The sequence below is a fragment of the Cygnus olor genome, chromosome 1, assembly GCF_009769625.2.
Source record: "Cygnus olor isolate bCygOlo1 chromosome 1, bCygOlo1.pri.v2, whole genome shotgun sequence".
NCBI lineage: Eukaryota > Metazoa > Chordata > Aves > Anseriformes > Anatidae > Cygnus > Cygnus olor.
In genome coordinates, this window is record NC_049169.1 from 164,326,467 (window position 1) to 164,352,289 (window position 25,823).

The 25,823-nt window shown below is 36.5% G+C and overlaps 1 protein-coding gene across 36 annotated transcripts in view; it reads right to left on the reverse strand.

Annotated features, from left to right (window-relative positions):
• The window catches only part of SCEL (sciellin), an 82,167-nt gene that overhangs the window by 25,688 nt on the left and 30,656 nt on the right, over positions 1 to 25,823 (reverse strand). For 18 of the 36 annotated variants that reach the window (XM_040539275.1, XM_040539264.1, XM_040539340.1 and 15 more), the window contains 9 exons: positions 21,453 to 21,567; positions 20,689 to 20,751; positions 20,296 to 20,367; positions 13,599 to 13,667; positions 11,676 to 11,741; positions 7,996 to 8,061; positions 6,459 to 6,554; positions 5,925 to 5,960; positions 4,661 to 4,732 (listed from right to left, as the gene is read on the reverse strand). In XM_040539275.1, the coding sequence (XP_040395209.1) occupies positions 4,661 to 4,732; positions 5,925 to 5,960; positions 6,459 to 6,554; positions 7,996 to 8,061; positions 11,676 to 11,741; positions 13,599 to 13,667; positions 20,296 to 20,367; positions 20,689 to 20,751; positions 21,453 to 21,567 (655 nt within the window). The remainder of the gene's footprint in view (positions 1 to 4,660; positions 4,733 to 5,924; positions 5,961 to 6,458; positions 6,555 to 7,995; positions 8,062 to 11,675; positions 11,742 to 13,598; positions 13,668 to 20,295; positions 20,368 to 20,688; positions 20,752 to 21,452; positions 21,568 to 25,823) is intronic. The other 18 variants (XM_040539434.1, XM_040539444.1, XM_040539540.1 and 15 more) reach the window with 3 other exon arrangements.

A 25,823-nucleotide genomic window follows, 5' to 3' on the forward strand; every position in this document is an offset into this window, starting at 1 on the left:
GTTCAGATAAAGTTCCAAATATCATAGAAAAAGGAAATGTATGAATCATTGCCTAAAAAAAAAGCTTTAGCAATGTCACCTATTGTTTTTTGAAAGCAATGAAAACCTTTCTAACACTTGTATTTGCAAATTTGGAAGGCAATGGAGAAAAACATAATCCAAAAATAGATCTTAAGATTTTGATCACATTATTCTGACTGTTCTTATGCTAAGGCCAAACTGAAGTTGATCCTGGACACATGTGGGAAAGAGAGTGAGAAAAGAAATTTTAAACAAACCCTGGCCATATTCTTGAACTACGCATCCTCTGAGTATAAGACAAGAAAATATGTGACAAGTCCCTACTCATTCAGTGGATGCATACTTAGCCTGTAAGTCTTGCTGAGCCCATTTCTAGGTCTAGATGTTCCCTAATTCCTGAAAGATTTATTGCCTTATTACTTATGATTTCATCATTCCTTTTTGCTGATACACAAACAATTCACATAAAGACTCCAGTACTGTAGGTGGAGTTTCATGGATGAGAAAACAGGAGCACACGAATTTCACAAGACTTGCTGCAATGTCTGTAATCGGTGGGACACTTAGTGTCAAATCTCAGGATACTCAATGAAGTTTTACATCTACTCACTCTATCATCAGCAACTTCCTCAATAATCAAGATGCATATATTGAAGAAATCATACACAAGATTTTTAATAGACCTCCATTTCTTTTCTGATTACAAGCCATGAGCAGGCTTATAAAAACTACTGAGGTGACGCCCTTTTTCTAAGAAGATAATGTCGCTGACAGAAGAGTTACATAGAATTTGCATTTGAGTTCATGGCAGCTACATTGCATGACTTCCTATAAATTCATGGGAATTCAAAATTCTCTTAGCACCATCATTATTGCTATCATGCTCAGCTAAATGTTAGGTATGATGGAGAAAACAGCTGCCTGAGGACCTTAACTGAACACCATGCTGACTGTTGTCTCTTTTGGTCAATTGAGGCCAAGAGGCCATGGTGAGCTATACTGAGCAAGAAGTCCCTTGGTCTGGGTATTGATCATGATTCCTAAAATCTGCTGATAACCATCAAGCAGCCTCCATCTCTATATTCAGCATTGACTTTTCTAAATATGACATCAAACAAGTTTCATTTCTTGTTCTTTCTTCAGTGATCTTTCACAGCTGACCTCCTACAAAGCATCTGATCTACAGCTGTTCCCTCTGCCATGACTGAATATGTAAAGGCCGCACTAATGAAATTTGGCTAAAACCTTAAGGGCATTTCTGCCCTTACCTAGTAATGTCAGCACAGAGGAAGACAGTTTAAGGTTACAGAAACAAATCGCTGCCAAGTGAGCCTTCCAAATCTGAACTAAGAGTTAGTCTATAATATATTAAGTATGTCAGGCACCTCGCTGAATAAAGCTTAACATCATAGGCCTGTCTGAATTTTCATCTGCCATCTATGGCTGCTTTACTGTCTCTATATCACACTTAGTCATGTATAAATGAGAAAGAATAAAGAAGTTCTTTGAGAAGACAGTGGCATTTATTCTGAGGCAGGATGCATTTCCTTCTACACCACTATGCTCACTAATCAGTGCCAGGAGCCCTCATTCAGACCAAAGGCTGAGGAACTGAAGAGCTCTGCAGTCAACTGTGAAAGCCAATTTAAACTGTGCCAAAACCAGCGTAATGCTTAGCCCTGAGGTTTTCAGTGTTAAATAAAGAGGAAGAAGCTGTTGATCGGGATCTTTTGTAGAAGGTAGACTGGGAAAGATCACTGAAGAAAGGACAACAACTTATTCAGTTTTGCTTGGAGAATACGTATGACCCTGCAAACACTGCATTAACTTTTCAGTCAGGAATAAAGGGCTTGGGTCTCAGCACATAAGCTCTGCAACAGCAAATCATTTATATCAACATGCAGAAAAGCTGTAAATCAGCACTCCATTCAAAGCCAAATCTGTCAGAACGGGGAGGCAGAAGGTCCCTGTCACTGGAAAGTAAATTAAGGTTTTTGCCTTTTACTGAAATGCAAAAATGTATCATCAAAAATAACTGTATTAATTTTTACTATCAAAAACAATTTTGAAAGTTTTAAGCCACTTCTCCTAACCATAAGAAATAAATTGTCATTGTAGCCAAAGCCAGATCTGGCTGTAGTCATTACTATTGAATTATGGGTATGCTTATGTGACTCCTGTTTTAGTACCTTTGTTTCCAACATTTTTTGAGTGACACAAATGTCTTTCAGATCATTTTATAGGTCTGCTGAAGCATTATATAGTCTCTAAAAAGTGTTTAAAAAAAAAAAAAAGAAAGAAAGAAAGAAAAAAAAGACCAAGAGACCTTATTTGAGGACAACGTATTATATTCTGAAAAATACACAATAATTATTAGACAGGGTTATCTTTGCTTCTACTGGCTTCTTGCCTACTTATATATGTTAACTAGATGTATACCATTAGACGCCCTAAAAATGGTGAGATAACTATTCTATTCTGTTAACTGTATCCAAAAGGTGGAGGCCCATTTGTTAATTATACCTCCATGCGTTCTATATATGTTACTGTTTTAAGACAGATACTACATCTAACTGTTCTATTTGAAAACAATGCAGAAATTGTTTTCTACTTTAATATAAGCAGGCTCAGGCCTTGCATGGAACAGTACCCACAGAAGCTTAATTCTTAGCCAAAAGAGATATAATATCTGACATCCTTTTCAGGTAAGTCCCTTTCAAAAGTTTTTCTTTGTATCACTGACTAGTCTGATAGAAAACCAATTACCATTTCCTATTTATTTTATACTGAAATTAATCCATTACGCCTTTAACATCTGCATCAGAATCCTTGACAAAAGACAAATAATCATTTAAGAATAACTTTAAAATGCATGACCTGAAAATCTTTCCATCCTAAGTAAAAATATACTAAATTAAAGGAAGCAAGATTACTTTTAATAAATTTCACTGTTACTACAAATATTTTTCATGTAACTGTTTACTTCCCCTGTGTGGCACAATCATTTTTGCCAAAAGCACAGTATTTATAATGGCATCTTTAATAGAAGAAAAGCACTTCTGCTGACAGCTGCTTAATGCATATTTGGTTAGCATAAATTTAGCAAAATTTGTAGTTTTGTGAAATTGACACATGAGTAGCAGATGGTTGACATCTGAAACACCAGCCAAATCTAAAGGAATTATAACAAGAGTAGAGAGGGCGGAATTTTGCCCACCAAGATTACAGGCTACTTATAGTTTACATACTGACACAAATAGCTGTAGCGCAAGGTTACCATAGTAACTTGTAGACCAAATATTCCTCCAGCTCTCCACCAATGGAGGGAAAGCAATACAAAGCTTGATATGGTAATGAGAACCACCGGGGGGATGATGAATGTCGACTGATTGAGAGTGGGGATTAAGTAAGACTTTAACACGCTTTTAGAAGTGAATGGCTGTGACTTCCCCAGTTAATACGGTGGCATACTTAATTCTTTAAGATTTCCCACAGTTGTTGACAGGAAAATCTTTCACTGAAACATTGCTTTTTTCCTAGGGATTACACTGTCACATGTCTTTTGCATGTTATTCTTACCTAGTTTGTCTTGTTTTTACATACTGAGGGGAGGGGATGTGATTCAAAATAATATAGACTGTGACTTCAGACCTCAGAAAACTGTACACTGTGAATCAAATGAAATCCAACTAGCTAATCTAAACTCATTTTAGAACCTGCACAACTTAGTATTACCAGTTAAAAACTGCAAATATGAGCTACCATAATTATTGATGCATATCTGGAAATCTATTTCTAATTAATTCACTTTTTAATTGCATGTTCAGTCACTTTATTATGCTTGAAGACAATTTTTTTAAGTCAAAATATCTCAGTTCACGAGCTTTTTTTCATCATATTTTCTCCCCTTGTTCTTTTGAGGAGGGGGAGTGAGAGAACAGCATGGTGAAGCCTAGTTGCCCATCAGTCTAAAACCACCACAGATGGGTATTGCTGATTGTTTTGAAAAATATGCCATCTCCATTAGTAGAGAACCTTACAGTTTATTGGAATTTCAGTAAAAAAACATTTCTGTCTTTTCCACCAATAGCTTTCAAGATATTCTGTACACAGACACATTTATAAGATACATTACTACATATGCCATCTAACATACCACAAGAAAAAATGCATCTGCTTAAACATACTTGTTTGTCACAATAAATGGTATATGTTATTTTTTACTATTTAAAATTTTAACACCAGAGTACATAAATTTGGACTTATGTACATAACTGTGTGAAGATACTACCGCTCCCACAATTTACTGAAGCCCCCAAAAAATATACTATATAATCCATATTACTGCAATTCATCTGCTTCTATTCTTTTGCAGCAACTGTCTATATACTACTCTTTATGATGCAGGCTAGACACAATGAAAGAATAAAAACCGAAAACATCTGAGGTAACTTAGCAAGTTAGCAAGGTGGAACTCAAAGTTCATACTTCTAGGGCATTTGTTAGGAATAGAGGAATGCTGCATTTATCACACTCCGTGTCTAAAAAAAGCTATCAAATATGAAAATAAAAAAATGAAGTACTTAAAATCACATTTATCACACACTATAACATTGTTTTGACTATGTCTGCTATTTACCTTGCTGTAGCTTTATCTTCCACATCAGTCTTTGATTCTTGAGGGGTCACTTGTTCTGATGAAAAAGCAGCACTACAATACAAATTGTGAAAAGAAACAATGCATCAGATATTTGGAAACACATTATAACATTTATACGGGCTATCATTGTAGATGTATATTTTTAACAAACATAACCACAGTGAGTTTGGATTTTTTGAGAATTTTTTCTATTATATTCTTTATACATATTTATACATACAAAAATCAATATGCCAAGACTAGCTGTTTTACTAGTATGGATGTAGTAATAAAGTGGAGTCTTCTTACTGTTCCACAATTATTTTAGTAATAAAGGAATTTTTAATTACTTTTCTACTACATACTAAACAAATTTTATTTATCTAGTAAAGACTGAAGTTTTAGTTAGTAAGGTACTGAATTTTAAAAAACAAAATAAGTAAATATTTACATTTTTCTATTTTTATTTATTTGTGTCAGATTGGTCTGACAGGACCAGTTAGATTGGTCACTACTAGAATACTACAAAATGATAATAAAGTAAGAAGGTGGCCGATACAATTGAAAATAAGAGTCCATGCTTGTTTAGACAATTGTTCTATTAGGATGGCAATTAAACTGTGACAAGTTTTGTAGCTCCTTTAATCATAAGCCATGAAATTACAAGCTAGTTAAGTAATCTTTTCCTAATTTAGGCCATGTGAAATGTACTTTTCTTTAATGAATGGATTCAATGAATTTATTTTCTAAAATTAGAGCAACCTTTGCTGACAGTCAAATTAGCTTATGAGTACATCAATTAGTCTTATATTAATGCCTTTTACTATAAGCCTCTGCATTTGTATGGCTTTTTAATTTACTATTTTCTTTACTTAGCTTACCTATTCCTATTCCTATTTTCACTCTCACTTTAAAACAACAGTTTAGCATAAAGGAATAGTTGCATTAAAAACATATGCAACTGTGGAATTAAAATTGTAAAGTAGTTTTTAATTTACTTATGTTTTTTTTCAATTTCAATAAAGATCCAATTAAGTGTTCTAAACTATACAAAATAATTATAGTTCTGCAAGGAAAGATATCTTTTTCATGCACTTCTGGGACACTGGCTATGGAGGAAGCCCCCCCCCCCAATAAATTATACAGTCTTTGTATTAAATATACAAACATTATATCAAACAAATAAATAAAAATAATCAATATGTGTGCACAGGGGTGTGTTGCATTTCTAAATCTATTAAGAAGCAAAGTAAACAAGATGTACCTTGTTGGAGCCTTTGAATTTTCTGAAGAAGTGGTCCTGTAGAGAAAGAAAAGTATATATTTCAGAAAACAGGCAACAAAATGTCATTAGTGAAGCACTTTCCAAGATTTTGGATCAATCATCAGCAATTAATTTTATTTTTCCTTGTTTCCAAGACTATAGTTTTGTTTCTTAATGTAGAACATAACTTGTTTAACCCAAGTAGCATAATACTAAATTCTGATCATATCCTTTATATGTTAGTAAGACAGTCATTCTTCAATTAACATTCTCCAGTAAATCACTCTGATCAGTAGTGTTTTGTTTCCCGCACATATTCCACAGCCAAAAAAAAAAATCAATTACAGTTAGCTGTTTATATTCTTAGCTTCAATTGCAATTTCTTTTAAGGGTTCTGTAAAGTGTTCTTAATCAGTTTGGAACTAAGGCAAAGCACTACAGAAGTTCATGTCATGCTTGAATAGAGAATGCTAGAATCAGGTCACAGAATCAGAAAAGCAAAGTAAAAAATAAACTGACAAAAAAAAAAAAAACTTAATTGCTGAATTCCCTTCCTGAAGACAGGCCATTCTCATATTTGAAGAAAAGACATGGGTCTTCGCTCCAGCTGTCTTTAAGACTGATAGTGACCTTTTAAAATTGTAATTATTATTAGCATCTATGCATGACACTTTATTTCCTGAAACTCACAAGCAGATAAAAGGTTCTTCTTTGCTGACTATTATTAGTTATAGTAATATTGCAATTTCATACAGTTCACACATCTTCAAAGAACTTTTCAAAGATAAAAAAATTAATCATTTAATGCCCATCACTGTTTAACCAAGCATCCTTGATGGCATTGTTGTTATATGATGGCAAGGGTCATGAAAACTTCATAAAGAATATGCCTTTATTTTGGTCATCTCTGTATAATAAAGGAGTAATTGGATAATTAGTGCTGTGGAGGAATCCCAACATTTTACTGGAAGCTGGGCAGGTGTCATGTAAAGATACACCCCATGCTTTTAATATTACCATGATACAGTAAGATATTCAAATGAAGCCAGATAAATTCATGACAGTTGACATAATAAACTTTTCTTTTAAGCACTGACTTAAAATAAAATAAACTTTGGCATCTAGGAGCTATCTTTCTGCTGGGTGGTGAGCGACTTTGAATCCTGGCCAAACAGATGGACAGTAGTAAACACAGAATATGCTTTAAAATAATTGCTAAACTTGGATTTAAGGATTCATCTTAGAGTCTCCAGTGATAGAGATTCAATAGAAATGCTACCTAGGATGCCAAGGAATCCTACCCAATACAACAATATATCCATTCACTTCTATTTGATTTAGTTTTGATCATTGATAATACTTTTGTACTCATGTTGGAAGCTTCCCAGATTAAAAGTAGGGAGGCACAAGATCATGCTGCACCCAGTAGGGGACCTAAACAAAGAACATCATGAATGTTCATTCACAAACATTTTGTCACCCATATTCTGCTTTTAGATGTGCGCACAAGAAATGTCCTCCCTCTCTTTCTGATCTGCCAGAAACAACTGTGATTTTAGAAATAAACATTAAACATTCAAATGCAAGTAACTTTAGCCTGACATTTTCTTCTGAACTGTTTCTTGGACCCCTTACTGGGAGTTAACTAAGCAGTTTTCGAGGTTATGTCCACACTGTTAACTAAAAGGGCTCAGAGTTATCCCCTGACTGTCTGACCAAATGGCACCAATAGATTCCTGCCCGTATGACTAGTAACTCTATAGCAGACTTGTCTTGTATAGAGCTAACTGGAACAGTCCAAAGTAAAATCACAGAGAAAGCATACAAGCATTGTAGAAAATTTTGGGAGCACTTATGTAACCTCAAGTCACTGGCACTTCACATACTCAGACTCGTCAATGACAAGCATCAATCTAAGAGCCCAAACAAGTATTTAGACATGGGATGCTTTCTCTACCCATGCCATCTTAGCATACTATGTTCCTCAAAGAATTGTCCTGTTGGCTCCCTCCTGAAATCAACTCTAGCCCAAAATTACAAGAGGAAATAACCAAAGTTCATCAGTACTTACAGTTTGGTTTCCGCTGTTTCTGTTGTGGTCTTACTACTTGAAACTGGGGGAGGCATCCAAGATTGTCTGTCAGTGTTAACAAATAAATTATTAAGTATTAGTATAATGTTATGGGGCTGAAAAGTAATTTCGGTCTGCTTCTCTTCAAATGAATGTTAGAATCTCAGCAATGCTACAGAAATGCCTGTAAATGTTCTTGAATTATTAGTATTTTGAAAACTTCATAATGATACTTTTTAGATTTTTTTTTCAGACAACTGAATGGATCTGGAAATAACATAGTAATTTTAATTACTGTTTTATAAAATGTATTTTCTGACTCATTTTCAGACTTCCGCAGGTCTTTTCTGCAACATGAATGATTCAAAATTAAGTGGATCATTCTTGGAAAACACAATCCAACAGAATGTACAAAGCAGAGGGTGTCAAATACCAACCCAAGAAACACATTCAGGCTGGTTTTAGATGCCTTATAAGCATCACAGACACCTTCAGGTCTTTTTTTAATTTTCCTCAAACTTATCACTCAAGTAGTTGTTTGTGTAGAAAAAGCAATTGTACCATAAACAATGCAATTCAGTGATTGCCTTTCACATATTCAAAGGGCCTGGAGAGAGCTACTTGGGCTGAAAACACCATAAACTTCCACTGAATTAAGGTTTTTAATATGAAGACAATGACATTCTAATTTCTACTTTCATAATACTGCTGACCATAATGTTTGCACATGGAATATGGAAAAGAAAATCAAAGACAGAATTTGTAACTGGAAAGGATACATAAAGCAGGGCTTCACAGACCTGGGCGCACAAGTGAAGGGATGGGGGCCCAAGAGATAGCCTCCTGTATATTGCCAGAGATAGGAGTGTGGGAGGAATTGTACTCATGCAGATTTACACCTGGCTATGTAGCTATAACCAGGGCTTTGGATTCTTTGATCACGTAATGAATCTCAACAAAAACAGATCACTGGAGAGACATGGGATCCACCTGATCGGGAAAGGAAGAAGAATCTTCACTGGCAGGTTGGTTGACTTAGTGAATTGGGCTTTAACCTAATGAACTTGGGCGGTGGGGTTCAAAGCTGTGACACTTGTATACTTGCAAGCTACAAGGTGGAAGAATGCACCTACCAGAGTAGTGAGGAATGCTCCCCAGCCCTCCAAAAAGGTTCTGCCAGAAAAGTTAGACAGTCCAATTGAAGTGTCTGTAACAGGAGGAGCTGGTAGCCACTGTCCAGCTGGAAAGCTATGATCTGATCTCTATCACTGAAATGTGGTGGGATGAATCACATGATTAGAGTGCTGCAATCAGCTTCTATAATCTGTTCAGAAGGGACAGGCAAGGAAGGAAAGGTAGTGGGAGGTTGCCCTCTATGCAAAAACAAACAAACTAAAACAACAGGATTGATTGCACAGAGCTGTCTCTAAAAAACAGCCACACACAGATTGAGAACTTATGGGTGAAAACTGGGTATCAAGCCAACAAAGGAAACTTCTTGGTTGGTATTTACCACATGCTGCCTGATCAAGAGGAGGGTGTTGATGAAGAGTTCTTTCTTCAACTACAGGAAGCATCATGCTCACCCACACTGATCCTGCTATGGGACTTCAACCTCCCTGGCATCTGCTGGAAAAGTGGTGCAGAAAGCTGCAAACAGCCTGGGAGACTCCTCAAGAGTGTTGAAGATAACTTCCTATTCACAGAATCACAGAATGGACAAGGTTGGAAGGGACCCCTGAAGATCATCCAGTCCAACCCCCCTGCTGAGCAGGATCACCTAGAGCACATTGCACAGGATGGCATCCAGGCAGGTTTTGAATATCTCCAGAGAAGGAGACTCCATAACCTCTCTGGGCAACCTGTTCCAGTGCTCTGTCACCCTCACAGTAAAGAAGTGTCCTCTCATATTCAGCCGGAATCTCCTGTGCTTCAGTTTGTGCCCGTTGGCTCTTGTCCTGTCGCTGGGCACAACTGAAAAGAGACTGGCTCCATCCTTGCAACACCCTCCCCTGAGATATTTACATACATAGTGATGAGCTCTCCCCTCAGTCTTCTCTTTTCCAGGCTAAACAGGCCCAGCTCTCTCAGCCTGTCCTCGTACGACAGGTGCTCCAGTCCTCTAATCAAAGTCCAGAGGATTGAAAGCACAACCAGAGGAGAAGTGTTGCTGGACCTGTTGCTCACCAGTGCAGAGGAACTTATGGAAGAGCACAAGACTGGAGGTAACCTGGTCTGCAGTGACTGTGCCCTAGTAGAATTTACCATTTTGAGGGATATAGGTCAAGGAAAAAGTATAGTCAGGACCCTAAAGCTCAGGAAGGCAAACTTTAAATTGTTTAAAGGACTAATGGAGAGTACACCTGGGAAATTGCCCTCAGGGATAAAGGAGCAGAAAAGACATTTTTCTTAGGACAGAAAAGCTCTCAATTCCAACATGCAAGAAATCAGGCAAGGAAGACAGGAGACCAGTATGACTGAGTCAGGACCTATTAACCAAACTAGAACACAATAAGGTAATGTATTAGCAGTGGAGGAAGGGTCATACATCCTAGGAAGATTATAGGGATATGGCTTGGGAGTATAGGGATGGAATCAGGAAAGACAAAGTACAGATAGAGCTAAACTTGACTAGAACATGAAGAATAAGAAGAAGGATCTGAAGGAATGAAGTCCTACACCGCTTAGGAGAAAATCAAGTTCAAGACCCTGTGAGGAACCTAAATGTTCACAAGTCCACAGGACCTACTGAGATACCCTGAGGTATTACATCCTGAGGGAACTGGCAGATGAAGTTGCTAAGTCACTATAAATCACATTTGAAAAGTCATAGCAGTCAGGTGAAGTCCCCAGTGACTGCAAAAGGGGAAACAATACCCCATTTTTTTAAAAGGGTGGAACGGAGAACACAGGGAACTACAAGACAGGTCAGCCTCACCTCTGTGACCAGTAAGATCATGGAGCAGATCCTCCTGGAAACCATGTTAAGACATATGGAAGACATGGAAGTGATCGGAGACAGCAAACATGACTTCAATGACCCCATGGCAGGGTGGTTGGAACTAGATGAGCTTTAAGGTCCTTTCCAACCCAAACTATTCTAGGATTCTGTGATGAAAGTACAGCTTTCCCCAGCAGTACATTTTAAATAAAAAATGTAGTTCTTTGTTCTAAACCCTATTTTTTTTCTCTTGTTCAGACAATACTATCTGAAATACAAATTTTTAAAGCTAGCTTTGTAACATGCCAAAAACCTTTATGTAGTTCATATGTACTGAAAACAGCACAAGGTCAGGTTTGGCATCAGAGATTTCAGCTGGTTGCAATTAGCGTGAGCTACAGTTCTTTAAACTTAGACACTGAAAAGACACGCTCTTGCTGAGTTAGGGGCTGCAGTGAAGAATTAGCATCTATTGTGCTATGTCCGCAAAGCTCACAAATTGGCTGTACAGAGGCAATCTTGCAATACAGTACTCCTAAGGAAAAAGACAGAGCATGGAAAAGATGAGTTCTTCCTCATGCTTGCAGAAAAGTTAGAGCTTGATAGAGGAAAAAGTTTTTCAGTACAATTGTGATACAATACTGAGGTGCTATAATATAATGAGGTGCTATAATAATTCAGTGCTATATAATTCAGTGCTATATATCCTCTGGCAATCAAACAATGTGGCAATGAATACCTTTTTTTCTTGATTGGAGAAGTGGCAGCAGTGTTTGTGGATGATGCATTAGGAGTCCAAGATTGTCTGTTAAGGAAATATAATTCATTCAGTCAGTCAATCATCTTCAATAAGTGCACCATTTAAAATAAGAAAACAAGGATAAAAAATGAAATTTCCTTTATCAGAAAGATATAACTTTCTGGTATGGTCTAATTATGTTTACATAGGCCAACTGAAATTTTGGAAACACTTCAAAGGACATCAAATTTGGAACACTGTAAGGTATTCTGATGCTTAAAAATGTCTTTACTTGATATTCATTTCTGACTTCTGAAAACCTTTACTTCTATATCTACACTTCAGGCTCCAACTGCTAAAATGTTAATATCTTTGGGTTTTGTACCTTAAATTTTATGTTTCTTACTTAATTATGTCAATGCTGCTCTATTATATGATATGCCTGTAAACGGAGCTGATATCCCTCATATTTCTTACTACAGAAATTCCAAGTCAGTGATTTTTCTCATAAAGTTCATCAAAAAGTTATTGTCTTGCTATCTTCAATTCTTAATGTAATGAGAATAATTGAAGAACAGAGTTTTAACAACTTATTTATCACTGTCTGGCAGGAAAAAAATATATTTTTATATATATATATAAATATATATAAATATATATATATATGTCTCACTTAAGTGTCACTTCAGAATTCATGGTAGGATTCATAAATTATCTCCATACAAAATAACACAAAATCCAATTTATATGATATTTCATACATCGTCATCACTATGATTTACAACATTATGGTACAAAATCATAATTTAAAAAAAAATGACCTTGCTTGAACCTTAAATGCCAGAGATACTCATTTGCTCTTCAGAGTGAAATCTCAGCACTTCATAAGATACCATTTAATTGCTGGGCTCAGTCTTCACTAGCAATTGTATTCATTTCAATTTATTGCTTGTAGAACTCTACTGACATTGCTGAAGGCACACAGTAATATATTTATTCCTTTACAAGTATGGCAACTCAGCTTTTTTGACTTCCACTTTTTAAATAATAATAACAATAAAAAGAAATCAATTAATAGAGCTTTAAGTTCTTTAGAAAATAAATTTTCAGTAATGTTGAAACATGTTATATATATCGTGGCCACTTCTGCACCACAACTGACTTATTTATAACATATCAAAGATTTTATACTATCTTATTTCAAATGAAAAATATGCTTCAACCTGTTCAAAATGAAAAAGGGATCTTCTGAGAAGAGAAAATCTGTCAAATAAACCCTACATTTTCTATTTGCTTTCAATTGGAAAAATTAGTTAGCCTTGCTATCAACAAAAAATATATTTTACATTTTGATTCTCAAGTTTTCCATTGGTCAATATTCAATGGTATTTTCCACTGAAAACATGAAGTAGATTTTTTTTTTCATGTAGATCTTCCTCAGAAAAACTGTATTTGATAGAATTCATGCAGACATATATAGAGCTCTAGAACATAATGACATCGAACTAGTTTCAAAATATTCTTTCTTTTTTGTATCTGCTTCGTATCTAAAATCCCGTGTTTCTTAAATGTTTATGAATGTAAATTTGTAAATCTGAGCTGGTCCTTGTTTTAATCTATGTGGAGAAATGTGGCAGTTCTGGGGGAAAATTCCTCTTACTCTGAAGAATAAGAAAACATCTGAAAGACATCAGATGAATTGTCCTCCAAAAGACTCCTTTTCGTCTCACTGACTGTAAAAAGAGTCTATGATAACTTAGATATGGATGACTACATTCCAGATGACAGATGGTGAAATGAAGCCTACTGTTAAGCTATATACCATACAAATTCTCTATATATTCTTGATACATATATGTAACTTAGATGAATATACGATAAATGCTATATAATACTTAGATGATAAAGTTTCAAAACTCTTACCTGTTGTTTTGTTTATTATTCAGAGTGGGAGACTTATTTATGTTATCAATATCACTTCTGCCTGGAATTCTGTAAAGAAAAAAACAAACAAACAAAAAACAGACATTATTTGTAATACATACCCTAGATCTTTATTTAAAACCAATTTGAATAAAATTTAAAAATGAAGTATCACTTTGCCCTGTGTACAGATTAAAAAAATCATCAGTATCTCTATATGTTTAGAAGAGAAGTAGACTTAATATAAATTTAGTGTATTAATATACAAACAGTCTAAGTAGCTCACTGGAAAAAAAAAAAAAAACTGTTTTAAAAGATTAAGTTCATACACTGAATAATATATCAAGCTTTATTGCCGCAACAGTTAATTTATGGAATAGAACAGAACAGAGTAGATAACAATTCCTTTAAATTAGATTGGAATACTAGAAAGAAGGCAATGATTTTCAGGGAAGCAGTACAAAAACCCCTTTCCATCTCCCTCACTATCCCTTGAGAGATGCAAGTCTTGTCTTCTTTATGGTTTTTAGAGATCAAAATGATTTGAAAATACTCTAGTGTAAAATCCATGATAAAGCGTAGTATTGACCTGTAGGAGCAATATCCATCACAGCAGTTAGATTGTTTTAGCCTAAATGGATTTTATTAAGCCATTCAGTTTACACTAAAACCAACGTGATTTTTTAAGCCCTTAATGGATTCTACAGTTGCTGCCCAAAACCCATCCACAGTTTCACAGAAAGCATTATGTTGCTATCCTAGCTGAAACATAGCTTAAATACTGATATATTTCAATTTTCATTCCAAAAATGGAGTCACAGATTGGTTAAGGTTGGAAGGGACCTCTGGAGGTCATCCGGTCCAGCCCCCCTGCTTAAACAAGGTTTACTAGAGCAGGCTGGATGTGTAGACGTGTAGACAGCAGGACCATGTGTAGACAGACAGAATATCCTTTAATAAGAATAAGGAGAGTACAAAATTCTCAAATATAAATTGATATGTATTTAAACAGATCACAAGTACTAAGTTGAGGTGTTTGTCTTAAATATTCTGATAAATTAGCTGAAGAATACTTTGAGCCACAACTTATTTACATATATAAATTACATAATTTTACTTAGTTATGTATTCACATCTATACTACAGAAGCTACAATAGAAGATACAAAATAATTAAGTCTACAACTATAATGCAATATTATGTACAAAACTTTTTGTATGCCACTGTCAGCCATGTATTACAAGTATTTAATGGAAACCCTTCAAGTGGGCTCTGGGGCACAATCTGTTAAATTTAATTGTGCAGATAACTACCTCATACCATGGGCATCTTGTAACTGTGACTGGCAGTTACAGTTACTCAAAAGATCACTAGAGGTCTCACTAAACTTGCAAACGTTGCTGTGGATGCAAACATGAGTGTTCTAATTCACAGCTATCCAATGAACCAGCATTTTATCAGAGTTTCATTTCAAGTTTTCAAGATTTAAGCACAATACTTTAGGTAGTGATGTATTTTCTCATTTTAGATAAGACTTAAAGGGCCCCTCTGGCATCCTACTCTACTGCTGCTCAATGTAGCAATATTTTGAAAAAAGGCAAAGAAAGGTAACTATGATGTTAACTTTTACTTGTAAAACTTTTCAGCTTCTGATAAGCAGTGATTAAAAAATATCCGTTTGCGCACACAGTGCTGTCTCCAACAGACACCTTTGGATCAGTAATCCATTTATCCATCTAACATTTCTCTAAACCGATTTAAACATCTGAACTCAACAATATCCTACAACGGTGATTCCTATAATAAGTATATGTGTTAAGTGAAAAACAAATTTATTTATTTATTTTTAATCATTACCTACACCTTTTCCTATTTCTTAAAGTGAAATAAATAGCAAATTCTTCTTCCTTACTCACTTTCCCTACACCACACTCTTTTCCGAACTGAGTTTTTTTTTTTCTCTTCAGACATTCCGCATATGAACGCTATTCTGTACCTGCAAACATACCTTCGGACCTTCCCCCCCCCCTTTTTTTTTTAATCTGGTTCTGTTGTATTTTCTTCACATAAGTGAATATTGCATTCAGTGTTCAAGATGTTGTAGTGGGTTTACATGGCAAGGTTTTGGTAGCAGGGGGCCATAGGGGTGGCTTCTGTGAGAAGAATCTAGAAGCTGCCCCATGTTTGGTAAGGGCCCCAGTGCTGACCAGAGCTGAGCCAATAAGCGATGTTGTTTTGCGCCTCTGTGAGAGCATATTTAAGACAGGGAAAAAAACAAACAAACAAAAAAAAACAAACAAAAAAAATCAAAAAACGCTGCGCCACACAGCAGCTGGGAGAGTGAGAGGAGTGAGGAACAGCCTTGCAGGCGCCAAGGTCAGTGAAGAAGGAGGGGGAGAGGTGCTCCAGGCACCGGAGCAGAAGTCCCCTGCGGCCTGTGGTGAGGACCATGGTGAAGCAGGCTGTCCCCCTGCAGCCCATGGAGTACCACGGTGGAGCAGGGTTCCACGCTGCAGCCTGTGGAGGAGACCATGGTGGAGCAGGTGGACCTGCACCAATGGAGGCTGCGGCCTGTGGAAGACCCCTGCCGGAGCAGATTCCGGGCCAGACCTGTAGCCCGTGGAGAGGAGCCCACGCAGGAGCAGGTGACCTGGCAGGAGCTGGTGCCCGTGGGGGATCCAGGTTGGAGCAGTTCGCTCCTGAGGGATGGACCCGGTGGTACGGACCCATATCTGGAGCAGTTCTTGAAGAGCTGCTGCCTGTGGGCAGCCCACGTCGGATCAGTTCAGCAAGGACTGCATCCTGTGGGAGGGACCCCACAGCACAGGGGACGAGAGTGACCAAGAAGGAGCAGCGGAGAAGAAGCGCTATAGAATGACCGTAACCCCCGTTCCCCCATGCCACTCAGGGGGTGGAGGTGGACGAGGGTGGATGAGGGGGAAGATGCTTTTGGTTTCTTTCATTTGTTTCTCACTTCTCTAGCTTGTTAGTAATAGGTAATAAATCTTACTGTCTCCCTATGCTGAGTCCGTTTTGCCCATCACGATAATTACTGCGTGATCTCCTCGTCCTTATCTCAACCCTTGAGCCGTTTTCATCATATTTTCTCCCCGTTCCTCTTTGAGGAGGGGGAGTGAGAGAGCGGTTGTGGTGGAGCTCGGCCGCCTACCCGAGTAAAACCACTACAGATGTGCAGAATTGGTTCATACCATGACTGAACAGTGGTGTCTGGTTTGCTCTCAATTCCTTTTCTAACAATTTCTACCAGTTCAAAGGATTAGATTATTAATAAAGCAGACAATGAATGTGGGTTTTTTGTTTGTTTGTTTGTTTGTTTTTTGCTTCAGTTCCATATCCTGTGATTTGACTGCTATAAATGCAGTTAGTATTTATTCTTCCTGGAAGTTATTCTGGACATAGTAGCATTTAGCACTTGGAAAAACAGCAACATTATTTTAATTGTCACTATCTGATTTTTAAGCTTTCTCCCATCTTTTGTTTAACATTTAGCTAGTTGCTACTTATAAGAGAGGAATAAATGGATAAATAAAATTTTTCCTCCCATCTGAATGTTGCAATTTTTCTCTGTGATATGTGTAGATCTACATGCCAGTACAAGTATATGTGCATCTACTGCAGTTAAGCTGTGGATCTCTAACAGGTCAGCTGTCCTTATGCTTGCAACCAATGGTGCAAACATGTAGTCATCCCCAACATCTGTTCCAGGACGTTAATACTAAAACTGAAGTTCAAATTTTGTAAATATTGGGCTAGGCTAAATTCATATCAAAAAATAGGTTCTTTGAATATGGAAATGGCAGTATCCAGGAAGCAGAGCTGTACTTAAAATGGCTTGTAGATATTCTTTCACTGTCAGATTTCTACGTGTTGTGAAGAACCAAATATTACTCCTCTGTTCCTCAAACAGTTTATTTCTGAACTTTTTCAATAGAACTTCAATGACCATTTGCCATTTTGAAAAATTGGTATTGAAAAGACATTCATCCAGATAGAACCATATTCTTAAAATTCTTTTCCTTTGGAATACTACAGTCATGGCCACAAGACATATAAAGTATAAGAGTGGAAAGATGTTCCAATCTCTGGCTTAAAAACTGGTAGCTTTCACACACCTTTTGCAGGATAGCAGATTACCATTTTACAACATCTCAGCTAGAAACAAATTATTTTCCATGTAGACAACATGACTTACAATAACTTGATAAACAGCTGAGAGAGATCTCCAATATTGAGAATACTGAGGATATTCTTCTCAAGAACTGTCAAGCTGGAACAGAGCTTTAGATTTTATTCTACATTGCAGAATCATACTCCATTTTTCAACTATGCCTTTTGAAAAGAAAAGTTTTGAAAAGAAATGAAAAAAAAAATGCTTCTTTATGCGCCTTTTTTTTTTTAACAATTTAGGCAACTAAACAACATGGCTGTTCTGGAGACTAGTTTATTCTAAGCTTGGGATTTTCTTTACTATGGGTATGCTTGCCAGAAACAATTTATAATAAAATGAGGGTATTGTACCTGGTGGAGAACATCCTTCAAAGAGGAAGCAGAAGTACCAAATTTGACTGCAGGCTACAAAGAGGTGTTTAAGGAAAATACATCAACACACCCTTTTTTGCCTTAGGTTGCAAGTTTGAGGAGATGCAGAACATGTGGTCCTCCCTTGCAGAAGTGCCTGCTGGCAATGGGTGTGCACAAATTAATCCTGGAATGGCTATACTTCAGTTTTGAGAAGATGAGTGATGACAGAAAAAATAAACTACTTGACTAGAGCTTCCTCATTTTGATAATTTTAAGACAGAACCAACATTATTCACTCCATTAATTGACATATTCCACATTAGTTAAGAGAAATGCATATTCACACGTATAATCTTTTCTCTATGTATTCTCTTTTTTGTCATCTGTTGCATAATAAGAACTATTTATCTTAGATATTTGTGTGTATGAGAACACAAAGACAGGCAGCTTACAACCTAAAATACTGCAGGCATCTTTATCTTAGCATAGAACAAAAAGTCATAGAGAGATAGAGATGTGTACATCCCAAAGAACAATGCTGTTCAGCAACACTGGAGAAACCGGAATTGCCCTACAATGTCTGAAGTAATAGTCAGGGATTCTATGCAGGAAATTAAAGCTTTAAAATAGTTTTGAAGTCAATGAGTGTGTGTGTAAGTGTGATGTAGCTGATATATTCTACTTGAATTTCCAGATAGACTCATAGAAACTTCCTTGTTAAAGACTTTTAAATAAGCTCATCTACTACATGGTAATAGAGGAGGTTCTTTCATGAACAAATAACTGGTTAAAAAGTCAGAAACAAAGGTTTGGAATAAATGGCATTTTTTTTCAGAATGGAAGGAGGGATCTGTACAAGACCTGTGTTTTTTCCATATGCTCAGAAATTATCTGGAAAAGAAAAGTGAGATGATGTTGCTTGCCAAAACACTAACTCATGGCAGTCAAAATAAATGCTGACTGGCACGGCTTTCAGAAGTCATCTGCTAAAATGTCAGATTTCTAAAATGGCAGATGACATTCATTTTTCTTAGATGCAAAGTAATGCCTGTCAAGAAAAACAATTGATCTCTGAGCTAGCTATTATCACTCAGGAAAGAGGTCTTGGAGTTATACATACAATATTGTGAAAACGACAGCTCAATTCTCAGCAGCACTCAAAAGAGCAAATTCAATATTATGAAGAAAAGGAATAACAAATGAACCTGAAGCTATTGTTATACTCTTGTACATATAGAACGTATGTTCTGAAGTGGATCCTAAGATCAAAAAGACTAATACGGAAATAGAAAAGATATGGAGAAGAGCAATAGGTAAAATAAGGTTACAGACTGGCTTCCTCATAATGAGGAAGCAAATACAGTAGGAGCCTGTATCCATCAGCCCATGGAATAATTGATGGAGGGGTGATAAAGAGCTCTGTAGCCCATTCTATTCCAGCCTTCCATGGATACACTAGATTTTATACAACAATTTTTCATTGTTTCCTACAACACAAGAAGCAAGGATCATTGAACAAAATTACAAAGAGCCAAGATCCAACCAAATGTGTGCACATTTTCCAGAGTGTGCATTTAAATTCTGGTACTGATAGACTCGGGGTGTTTCAGATACCAGATATTAATGTTGACTGAATTTTGAAGAAGTGATGCAGAAAGAATCTGTAAATACAGATGTAGTCATGTCTTGACAGAGGTCAAGGCTGGAGAGGACATTCAAATTAAACACCTTTAAGATAAGCATATGGTTCTGATATTTGTACTGATCACGCTATGAAGTGGCAGCAAAGATTTGCAAAGAGCTGTGGTTTTAGACATGTTGTGCTTGACTACTGGAGATAGGATTCTGATTTATAGCTTGACAAGCAGGAAAGTGGATAGTTCATCTGCACAAGGATATGTACATTTATTAGCACAAGAATTCACAGAAATTGATACAAAGGAAGAAGAGCAAGATGTCAAAAAGAACCTTTTCTCAAATCATATTTCTGTTTGTCTCACTTACAGTTCATGCAAAAATCATACATAATCTTCTATTTAGACACTTAATAAATACAAAAATTAATATATAATTTATTTCATTCACACCTTCATGTTTAAGTTCACTCATACATATGAGAATCACAAAATACAATACATATGGAAAAGAGCCCTACCTGTCCAAGGTAGTATCAGACCTGTATCGTCCAAGTACAGCTTTTTGATCTTCCTTTTCATTTGTGCTACTGCTATAAAAAAGGTTAAGAATGACAATTTGGTCAGTGTTTTTATCAAACAACTTGTCACAAATAAAACAGTATATAGGTCTTAAATTAAAGTACCATACAGAATTTCAGACCATTCAGATGTTAACGAATCCAACCCTGCATCCATTGTAATCACTGACTCAACAATTAAGTCAGATTTGAAATAAGAACAGATATACAATGGAAGCATGACTACACTATAATTGATTAAAGAAAGCTCTTGCTATAAACAGGATATAGTAAAAGGGTCCTCAGTTTTCTTTGCCAATATCATTAGAAAGACAGTTAGACAGTCTACCATACCTGTGTAGGCCATCTTGGGATTTGTACTGGTTAAGTACTGCCCTTCCATAGTTTTCATCAGCACTTCAAGGAAAAGAAAGAGAGAGGTTAGTTAAAATTTGAATTATCAAAAATAAAAAACTGTTTGTGGTTGTTTTTTGGTTTTGCTTTTGTTTTTTGTTTTTGCTTTTCAAAAGATTTATGTCCTCAACAAGATTTTACAGACATTTACCAGTAGCACACCAACTACACATCTCCAGATTAGATTACTACAGACATTTTGGAATGTCTGAATCATCTCTTCCTATGTGCTGTTCATGGACCAAATAATGAGGGCCTGGTCTCAAGACGGAGTTTCTACTGTAATACAAGTCCCAGTTTGCACTACAGTAAATTTCAAATGATTCCAACTTCACTAAGTTCCTTAAAGGATTTGTCAATATTTATAATCTTCACACCTGTAAAAATGAGTCAAATGGTATTCTTGCAACCAAAATATAAGAAATGTGTATTTTGCATGTAGGGAAGAAGATTGAGATGCTCATTACATCTCATTAAATAATCATTGCATGAAAGTCCTGATGAAAAAAAAAGTCAGTGAAAGTCCAACAGACTAATAGTTCCAAAAGGCAATCAATATTTCATCAAGATGAGCAAGTAATAGTTATTTGATGAAAATTATGTAATTTTAGGTACTATGATTCATGAATAAGTGGACAATCCCAGAAAATATACATAGCACGCTAAACCAAAGACAGAAGAAATGTACGTCAGACCTTTCCTACCTTTCCTCTTCAGGTCTCTTCTTTATCCAGCTGTTATCTTGCAAAAGGGTCCGTCGCTTGTTAACATCATGAATAACTTGTCTGCTTTTAATTGCAACAGAAGGGCTCTTATTATCTACAAATGCAGATAAATGTGTCTTGAAAATGAATGTATGGGAAAGCTTTGGAAAGTTAAAGTACTGTTAGAAGAGCTGAAATCTGTAAAAGTTCAGCACAGTTTGAATCTTCAGCTATCAGATACAGACACAATACCTTTTTTAACATCAGAAAAGAAAAAGCACAAGCATTATGTTTGAAGATCCCGTTTAGTACAGACTCTTTTCTTGAAGTTTGCAAATTAATGCCTACAACCCTAAAGGGAATGCAGAAGACCAGCCTACCAAACTGAATTCAGTTTCATCCTTAATATGAGACAGCTTGGAATATTTTTTTAATGTAAACAAGTTTTATAGATCTGATAAAGGAATTATAAAATATACATGCAACTGTAATTTCAGAAAAGCTAAAATAATGAATCCTATTTCTCAAGGGGTTGTCTGTGGTTGGATTTTCAGATGTGCGACAAGATAAAAATTTCAAATGAAAGCTAATCTTGAGATGATCACATGGTCCTCCACCCACGCTCAACCCAACATGTGTGGATTTTCAGGTTCCTCAAAAAGGGTCAGACTCCCTCTGAAGCTTTTACCTCAGTGGCTGAACAGAGTGGCTGAAAGAGAGTGAAAGCTCTCTTTTCTAAACAGCTATCTAGTTTTACTTAACTTTTTATAAATGCAATACCTTCATGTTTTCAAAGGTTATCAGGAGGAACAGACAGACAATCAGACATCCATGCACACTCACATGCTGTATGAACACAGAAGTCTTACTTATGCTAACAACCTAAAATATCTTTGCCCAACAATGCTAATATCTAGTATATTGAGTGACTAACAATATGATGTTCACTTGATCTATGTGAATATATATTCTTCACTATGTTAGAAATCTGATGTTTATTTCCTTTGGTTTCTCTTTATGAGGAGTTTGACCCAGGAGCAAGGAGAAATATTCAAAGACTATTGTCCATTATTCCCGTTTGTTCTTCTTCCCACTAAATTTCATATCATCATCCTCTTTGAAATTGAATATTTTTTAGTACCATTACAACATTTCCCTTTAAAATGGAAGACTGTAAGTTGAGTCCTAATAGAATCATAGAATATCCCGAGTTGGAAGGGACCCATAAGGATCATCAAGTCCAACTCCTTGAAACTAGAAATTGTAATTTGAATTGTAATACGTGCCCAACCTTTCCCAGACAAAAGATGAAAAATTAAATACAAAAAACCTTTACTGACAGTATCCAGTTAATCAACAAATTGACTGATTAAGAATACTGAGTTTATCAGGTTTTTCTTAAGAGATTTCAATGATCTTCTCCTAAGTCCTAAATCCTTGAGCATTCATGCAAAAGGATTTCTATACTGTCAGATTTCAGGACATGTTATTATCTGGTGGTCAGTAGGGATGTTAGATCGTAAACGTTGTGTATAGAAAGATCACACTTCACAGTCCATATTGTATCATTTGTCAGAGCTGTGTTTGGCATTCTGCTGTGATTTATAAGAAAATATAGCTCTTGCTTTTCATCCAAGAATTTCAGCTGCATTGATAACATGAAAAATGACAAATAGCTACAGCGAGGGGAACACAGAATCATAACAAAGCACCAAAACATTTACTTTAAGTGACAGAGGCCAAGAGTGATCTTTCAAATACATTTTCTTCATGAAAGAAAAACACTGCAATACTATGATAAAATTCAATCTAAAAATCTATAGCTGACTGCAAACCAAACTGTGCCTGCTCTTAACTGTTGCAATTCACTATAGATATGTCCAGACCACTAAATAAAAGAAGACTAGTGAAGGAATTCAAGGACTGGACTCTTCATCATTTGTATTTGTGTAGTTGCAGGCATGCTTTATGGCTTTTTGTTTGACTAGCTCTTTCCAAGACTAAGCTGCTAGAGAAGGGACATACATTTAAGAAGCATGGATGTGACGGCATATATGTGTGTTGCTGTCACAACAGGGCTGTTGGCCCTCATCCCAAGGTTTGCTTTTCTTTTTTTGACCTGCACAGATGCAGTCCTTTGAGACTATTACAAAATGAATAGGCACATCAAAGATGGGATTTATAAGAACATGTTTACCATCACAGTAGGTTAAGAATAAAGTCATCTATCCTCATTACATGATTTCTGTATCAGCCTGTTCACTTCCATTTGAGATAGTTTTTCCCTTAAAAAATATTTATTGAAACCTGACCTAAAGACTCCAAAACAGGAAGGAAGGAAGGAAGGAAGGAAGGAAGGAAGGAAGGAAGGAAGGAAGGAAGGAAGGAAGGAAGGAAGGAAGGAAACATCATAGCCTTGCCTGCATAGCTCCAATGGTTCATTAAAATATCTATTAAAAATCTATTTGACTTCATGCAAACGGAAGAGAGGCTGGAACCCCATTAGTTTAAATAATGTCATTGTCTCACAGTCACTGCATGGAGATCATTGTAATAGGCAAACAAGACTACATGAAGTTCATTTGCTTGAAATATTTATTGTTTTGAATATACTGATACTATTAGTAATGACTGGAATGTACTAGGGACTTCGATGAACCTACATATAGATAGGAAAAAAAAAACCAGCAACAGACAAAAATAAAGGACTTGAATGAAGATACAATAAATACATAGATATTTTTAATTGGGTGCAATCATTTGCATTGAAATAAAAATAGAACTAATTTTTAAAAGTAAGAAAAATATGAGTTCAAATATATGCATTCCAGAGATAAAACTCTTCAGCAGAGATAGCTAATGGCAACTGAAGGGGTGGAAATAACTCCAGCATTCCTTTCATACTAATAGTTTTAGCCAGAGATGCTTTCAACTGTCTGCAATAAATTTAAATCTGTGCTGTGCTGTCAGCCATAACCTCCTCTGAATCTTGAAAAAAAGAACTCTTCAATGACAGGAACATAACATAAGCACACTGGTATGTTGAAGAAGTACTCAGTATATACCCAGCTATTAAAATTAGCCTGTTATATACAATATTTTTTCTTTTCCAATGCCATTTTAGAAAAACTCTTATCACCCACCCAAAAATCACTTGAAATTCATAGAAAACATGGCTTTTTTAATTGCTTAGCACAAACAAGGCTTCAGCACGTCTCCTATAAAGGCAGCAGTCAAGGGATACATATTGACCTTTCTTTTCAAAAAAGATCACAAGTAATTTGCTAAGGCTTAAGGCCCAGGGTTTGCTGAACAATACTCATTTCTGGTCTAATCAATTACCTCCCAAGTTTCAATTACAAATTAAATATAGATCCAATACAACAGTTTACATCACATGAGTGCAGGGAATTTATCCCCTTCTTATTTTGTCAATAGTTTGAGAGACTTGAATAATGGTGTTTCTAACTACCTTTCAATTTTTTTCTTTCTATTTTTTCCATTTACTGCTTCTTCACTATTTTAGCCTTAATCTTTTCAGCAGAGTTTGAAAACAGGAGCAGAGGAATTACCTCTCAAACCCCAGATGAATTCAGCCACAAGTACTGAACATTAGAAATAAACTGCTGATTTCCAGCATGCTCAAGGGGGACAGGTGGTACAGTCTGTTTCAGGGTGCCAGCCCCCAGAACCAGTTTCCAGAGTCCATTTCCAATTTTGCTGCTTCTGAAGAGCCCTCTTCAGAGGGCAGAGTGCTCATCCCCTCCCTGCCCTCTACTGCTCTGCAGCAGGGCTGCCTCACCACGTGCGCTGCCTCCAGAGAATGGAAACATCAGCACAAGCTCTTGAAAGTTGTAAATAGATAAACCCACAGATAATAAAGCTGTTTGCGGTCAATCTGCCAGGCAGGTTGCACAGTGCTTATGCCTGCCGTCAAGCTGCTTCCAGTCCTGGCTAGCACTGAAAGCAAGGCCACAACCATCTTGATGCACTGCGGCCTCTAATGTCTCACCAAAACCAGGCCCTCAACACACCTCAAAACATGTAAGTCTTTAGAAATATTATGTCCTATCTGACAAGGATTAAACAGATTTTCTCCCTCCTTCCTTACATTGTAATTCTCCTCAAATTCTCCTAATTTACCAAGTCAGAGGGTAACAGATATCCCTGCCTGCCCACTACCCTCCCAGCTGCCATGCTGCCCTGCAGTTTCCACAAGGCACCCACAAGGAACCACCATCTTGTACCACACTGCCTGGCTTGCTACCCAGCACGGTGGTTTGGCCTGAATCTCTGCCAGCAGAAGTTTACACACAACACTGCTGGCTTTGCAGCTGACGTGGGTCTGACTGTGAATCCCATAACTAGCAT